The sequence below is a fragment of the Salmo trutta genome, chromosome 15 (assembly GCF_901001165.1).
Source record: "Salmo trutta chromosome 15, fSalTru1.1, whole genome shotgun sequence".
NCBI classification, from domain to species: Eukaryota; Metazoa; Chordata; class Actinopteri; order Salmoniformes; family Salmonidae; genus Salmo; species Salmo trutta.
The window spans coordinates 45,915,673-45,922,745 of NC_042971.1; the positions used below are offsets into that span (position 1 = coordinate 45,915,673).

General features: G+C 42.5%; 1 protein-coding gene across 1 annotated transcript; it reads right to left on the reverse strand.

Annotated features, from left to right (window-relative positions):
* Positions 1-683: 683 nt before the first annotated feature.
* On the reverse strand, positions 684-1,916 carry LOC115148246 (avidin-related protein 3-like). The gene is made up of 4 exons (XM_029690204.1): positions 1,809-1,916; positions 1,414-1,624; positions 1,111-1,231; positions 684-927 (listed from the first exon to the last, which is right to left on the reverse strand). The coding sequence occupies exons 1-4, from the start codon at positions 1,872-1,874 to the stop codon at positions 894-896; spliced, it is 432 nt and encodes a 143-aa protein (XP_029546064.1). The 5' UTR covers positions 1,875-1,916; the 3' UTR covers positions 684-893.
* Positions 1,917-7,073: the final 5,157 nt, after the last annotated feature.

A 7,073-nucleotide genomic window follows, 5' to 3' on the forward strand; every position in this document is an offset into this window, starting at 1 on the left:
AAAAAAATAAAAAAACTGGTCAAACATGCCATGGACGTTTTGCTCAAGACCAACCGTTCCACTGTGTGTTTTCTCCCCGGTGCCTAAACGAAACAACTTTACTGGTGATTACTAATGCATTATCAATGCAAGACATTCTGGTGAGACCTGTCTTCTGGTGCAACAAGTAAGCCTGATAAGTAGACAAAATGTCAAAACATGGCCTACCAAAATTTCAAGAAGCAGAGAGTTGTCTAAATTAGGGGTGAAGGTAGCCAGCAAGCTACAGTTCAGTACCGAGTCTAAACAAAAAAAGGCAATGGTGGATTGACCTGCACAGGTAGCCTACTTTTTGAAGAATTTATTTGGCCATCACACAGCAGCCATGATATGCAAAACTGGGCCTGCAAATTTTTTTTAAACTGGATAAGATTTGTACATGCCAGTAGCCCCCCCAAAAAAAATACAAAGTCTAAACTGGGATACAAGCTTTTTCAGGTCATTGAACACAAGAAATGTTTATACACAGCAACTCAAGTAGACTACCCAAGTACCCTGAACAGTACAGGAAGTTGGTGCGCATGTAAAAGTGGTTCATTACCTTGGAATAGAAACCTAAGCCTAATGCACCAGTGCTCTGTAATGTCTGAAACAATAGTTTATCCCACCCATGTTCATTTGACAGACCCAAACCCAAACATATCCCCAGCTGAGTTGAAACTTTTATTCATGTCAGGAAAGACAAGGTAAATGACACATTTTTGTTCATGAATTGAACACGTTACATAATTTATGGCATGGATGAGAGAGCAGCCCAGAGTACTAAAACAGATTTTTTCTTTGAACTCTCAGAAATATCAGTAGAGGGCAGCAAACCAAATGCAGCATTGCCAGATGATCAGTACATTCTGCTTTCAGGAAATGAAGACGAAAGTGTCCTCTCCCATCCTGATGAAAAAAAGAAAGTCTAAAAAACAAATATGCTCAATGTCCATATAGGAATTACCTCTAAAAACATTAAGGGTTTTACCTCTGTAGATCTCATGTCAGTAGGCTTTTAGTGATGGGCAATTGCGTTCTACAGTAACATCCCTGCCAACATATGCTAAGTAGTGAGGAACTGTAGGCTACCTGGTACTCTTCCAGTTGTCTGCAGGGCATGAAGCCACAGAGCGCAGCATCCACAGGGTCTTCAGCACTCGCTTCCCATCAGGCAGTTCGAAACACTGACCAACCCAAGAGCTACAGGAACCTGGGGGGGGGGGGGATATGATGCAGTTGCGTCATAACATTGGTCAAATGCCAGTCAAGGTCAATCAGATTGAGACAAGAGCCACATTGTGGAAGGTTGGAGAGAAGTGCGACACAATGCATTTCCTAACTAAACATTACACAACATTAGGCCTTGCTGAACACATCCCAGGGTTTACACACCTGCCTCCCATAACACAGAGAAAGCCACAGAGGTTTGCAGACCCTGATTACCAGTCACACCCAGTAGCTTGGCCTGTTCTGGACCCGTGACTCCTGGAGCAGTCGCCACTGCACTCTGATAAAGGCCTCTGAGCTCAGAACCAACCGCCTCAATAGCAAGCACAGAGCCCAGCTCATTTCGCCACACTCCCGTCACATTGCATGGGATTGCCTGGAAGAACACATGCAAAATAAGGTCACCACTACTGTGTCAATAACAGCAGATACACTTCATGACATAGTATATTTAAAACAGGAAGTAAAAGCAAGTCTCAGATTTCTATCTACTACGTGATCTGTATTGTTACACTGCTCAAAATGTAATAGTGGAGCCCACTGACTAATTGTAGTTTTACCTGAGGTAGCAGCAGTCCCAAAATCACAGCATAGACACTGATATACTTTGCAACAAAACTCATCATGTTTGATTATTTCAAGTTGCTTTGCTGAGCAGCTCATTCCCTTCTTATACTGATTTACCAAGTTACTATACACTCCCCCAAACCAATCAGCACCTGCCCTTTCTAACAAGACTTAATTAATGAACAGGGTGTAGATCTCAATAGTCTAGCTGTCACTTCTTACCAGCAGGTAAAAGTCAATGCAGATTGAGGAAAGGAGAGGAAAAGAGGACTATTGAAATTCACCCCTAATTTGAACATTTGCAGCCGGTGTTTCTTCTCTACGAACACAAGTCCTCTCACAAGAGTTTCTAGTTTATTGGCTGTAGGTTAACCGATTGGCCAATGAAATGTACACCCGTCTCGACAATTCTAAAACATGAACCAGGTTTCCATCCTAACTTTTTATGTAAGTAAAGTACGTCGGATAGAAAATGTCATAACAGGCCTGATGGAAACAGAACATTGTGTCGGTAAACTTTCACAATGTCCACGAAACAAAATAATCTAGACATGGTGGATCTTTTGTGCCGGTAAAATGAACTATGCGATCAATGTTTGTGGAAACGACTTTATGCGAAAATATTCATAAAATAACCATCATATCGAAGTAAACTTGGGAATCACGCGATGATACGGTGTGTGGTCCTCCCACTACTACTCGTCGGGGAAGCATGCACTTTATTAGGCTGCATATGAAATACAGTATGATGAACCTCACAGGGTGGTGAAAGTGCACGGTATGTGCTTGACGCTCATTTCCAATAAATATCGAGGGTCTTATTCTGGTGATATTGACTAACATTTGACAAATACAAATAATATCCCTCTTTTGTCCATAATAATGTCATCGTTTTGGCTAGAGCGCACGTGCCAATACCAGAATGGGCAGATTGGCTACGTAACGCAAAAATATGTTTGTGACAAATCCATCAGTAGAGTTGTAAATGCAACGGAAACCCATTTAACTTGTATTTTTTATTCACTACATGGGAATTTAACCACAAAAGTTATTTTATGTGCTCTATGTCATCACGCACAGACTTGTATCCGCAACAAGTCCATTTGATGGAAACACGTCTATGGTGTGAAAATATACGTTTTATTCATGTGGATATTAGCATATTCGCATAATAATCTGTGGCCAATTGTATGGAAATCTAGCTATGGACGATGATAAATTCAGCATTATATCATCCTGGGCATATATTTGATATGTATCATCAATTCAGTCGATACAGAAAACAATGTGTTGTGTTGATCAATAGAGGGTGCTATTTTATTGGACTTGAACAAGGTTACTCCATCACTCCATGAGAGCTGGAAAGCATAATTGTCAACAACCTATAACAAACATTCATTAAACTGTAAAGAACCATGTGCCCTAGTGAATGTATGACTGGACTAACATTATGTATGCATATCTTCCTCACATAGATATATCATTCTGAAATCTGTCTTTGAAATTGGTAGGCCACTACAGCGATGCAATTTTGATTCACAGGTAAATGGACCAGCTCAGATACATTCCTTGGTCGCATCACCTCACCAGTAACATGAGGTTAATCGTGTGGTGATGTGTTTAACTATTTTGGGACAGCTTATCCAATATCAACATTTTTCGAAATGGATTTTCACTTTTTCATTAATAAACCCCATACCAGACACTCTCCGTTGGGATATATTCTACTGAAGGCTTGAGGGGTAAATATGTCAGTCAGAGTAGAGCAGTGAGCACATTGTGAAAGCAATAAAGACTTGCCACCTTATGCAATCAACACCATGAGAGAATCTCAATTGCATACTCCTAGCGTCCTCTCACCTCGCCTCATTCTCAAAACCCATTGGATGAGAAAGCCAGAGGTCCCGCCCCTTTGACCATATCCTCCAATGGGCTTTGAGCAGTAGGAAGGCATAAGCTATTTAGAATTTACCATGACTAGGCATATTCTACCCCACCTCAACAACTGTGACATTTGAAAAATATGGTGATTCTTTTGGGATTGATGGGTTGTAATTGGATATTTACACTAACATTCAATATCCTGTCTTAATTTAACTGATGGAAATTACACACTATGGTTTTATGGTCTTGCTTAAAAAAAACGATATATTTTAATGAGTGAAACACATTAGACTGGCCTCACATGGGGTAAATTATTTCATTTTGATGATCAAATGTTATTGCTTTAGGTGTGTGTGGGGGGGCCGTGGGAGGGGAGTGTGTGCCAGACAGGTTCCTGTCAGACAGACAGAAACTGCATTATAAACAGGGATGGATTTACAGAATCGTGTGATGCTGTAAAAATGAGCTTTTTGTGTATTTTATTGTGGTAGTTTATTTACATTGTCTTTGATACTCAAAGAAGATCTTCAAAAGATTCATAATGCAGCTTAGTTCATTTTAAATATCAGGCATTCTGTGTCTATCCATGTATACAGCATGTAGGCCTATACCACCATTACTCATTATACATTTTCCCATATCTCAGTGATATAACATATGTTAAGTAGCCTCCATTTATATTATGATACTCTGTTTCATAAACTTCAAATTTTCACTCTAATTTTGTGGGAAATGTTTTCCTGGAGCTCCACAGTTGCCAGAGCACCTTGGTAACCAGGCACGGAGGACTCTCCATCAAGCAGCATTGAGCGGTGTGGGCGTTCGACACTCATGCCAGAGGTGTTCCTCCATTAATCAAAGCCATTGATCCTGGCATCTAAGGGTCATGCAAGGCCATTGATTAGGCTAAACAAGAGGGATCCCATAATAACCTGGACTCTGAACTCTTGTTGTTTTTCTCTGTTTTGCCCAGCACATTATTCTGTACTTTTCCTATTTTCTTTGTCAACTTCAATGATTTTTATTTGTTAAAGCTGCATATATGACCCACATAGGCACAGATTTGTTATTCTAATCTAATCCACTGAAAATAATGACATTGAATGGGTGCCACTGACGTACCACTAATACTATAAATATATATGTATATATTAGTTGTTTTTTTTGTTAGGGTCCCCTGGAGGTCGGGCCCCTCCCCAATATGAACACGTCGTAAGCCATGGCAAAATGTTTAGATTTACAGGAAATTAGCTTTAAAACTGCAATATTTTCTCTCAGCCTCATGTCAAAATGAATAGAATAGCAGGAAATTAGCTTTACATCACAACATTTTCTCTTTGCCCCATGGCAAAATGTGTATAATTGAAAGCCCAGGAACGAGTGGTCCTTGATGTCAGGCTGAACAGCACTGTGGCTGAGATCGGGGAACAGAAGAAGGACCTGACACGTCAGAAACAGAAGTAGTGCAACTGTGGAGGGAGCATTTTGGTACGTACACACAGTGCAGAGCCTCTTGTTTACAGGTCTACAATCTCCTCTGGCAGTGACAATACAAAGTCTGTTACTGCTGAAGAGAACAAATGAAAGGATTAATCTCAAAAACAACACCATGGTTTTTGGTAATGTTGTCGTTTGGAGTTAGTGTATTAATTGTGATATACACTGCTCAAAAAAATAAAGGGAACACTTAAACAACACAATGTAACTCCAAGTCAATCACACTTCTGTGAAATCAAACTGTCCACTTAGGAATTGACAATAAATTTCACATGCTGTTGTGCAAATGGAATAGACAACAGGTGGAAATTATAGGCAATTAGCTAGACACCCCCAATAAAGGAGTGGTTCTGCAGGTGGTGACCACAGACCACTTCTTAGTTCCTATGCTTCCTGGCTGATGTTTTGGTCACTTTTGAATGCTGGCGGTGCTTTCACTCTAGTGGTAGCATGAGACGGAGTCTACAACCCACACAAGTGGCTCAGGTAGTGCAGCTCATCCAGGATGGCACATCAATGCGAGCTGTGGCAAGAAGGTTTGCTGTGTCTGTCAGCGTAGTGTCCAGAGCATGGAGGCTCTACCAGGAGACAGGCCAGTACATCAGGAGACGTGGAGGAGGCCGTAGGAGGGCAACAACCCAGCAGCAGGACCGCTACCTCCGCCTTTGTTTAAGGAGGAGCAGGAGGAGCCCTGCAAAATGACCTCCAGCAGGCCACAAATGTGAATGTGTCTGCTCAAACGGTCAGAAACAGACTCCATGAGGGTGGTATGAGGCCCGACGTCCACAGGTGGGGGTTGTGCTTACAGCCCAACACCGTGCAGGACGTTTCGCATTTGCCAGAGAACACCAAGATTGGCAAATTCGCCACTGGCGCCCTGTGCTCTTCACAGATGAAAGCAGGTTCACACTGAGCACATGTGACAGACGTGACAGAGTCTGGAGACGCCGTGGAGAACGTTCTGCTGCCTGCAACATCCTCCAGCATGACCGGTTTGGCGGTGGGTCAGTCATGGTGTGGGGTGGCATTTCTTTGGGGGGCCGCACAGCCCTCCATGTGCTCGCCAGAGGTAGCCTGACTGCCATTAGGTACCGAGATGAGATCCTCAGACCCCTTGTGAGACCATATGCTGGTGCGGTTGGCCCTGGGTTCCTCCTAATGCAAGACAATGCTAGACCTCATGTGGCTGGAGTGTGTCAGCAGTTCCTGCAAGAGGAAGGTATTGATGCTATGGACTGGCCCGCCACTTCCCCAGGCCTGAATCCAATTGAGCACATCTGGGACATCATGTCCCGCTCCATCCACCAACGCCACGTTGCACCACAGACTGTCCAAGAGTTGGCGGATGCTTTAGTCCAGGTCTGGGAGGAGATCCCCAAGGAGACCATCCGCCACCTCATCAGGAGCATGCCCAGGCGTTGTAGGGAGGCCACACACACTACTCAGCCTCATTTTGACTTGTTTTAAGGACATTACATCAAAGTTGGATCAGCCTGTAGTGTAGTTTTCCACTTTAATTTTGAGTGTGACTCCAAATCCAGACCTCCATGGGTTGATAAATTGGATTTCCATTGATTATTTTTGTGTGATTTTGTTGTCAGCACATTCAACTATGTAAAGAAAAAAGTATTTAATAAGATTATTTCATTCATTCAGATCTAGGATGTGTTATTTTAGTGTTCCCTTTGTTTTTTTGAGCAGTGTATTTCCTCTGGGTCAAGCCCGGGAACTGAAGGCCCTTAATGCCAAGTCAAACAACACTGAGAACCAGCTAGACGAGCATGGGACAGAAGTGGGGAAGCTGAGATCTATGGTGGTTAACCTGAAGGAAGTTGAAGTAGTAGCACTGTGGAGGGAGCATTATGGTACGTGCTATT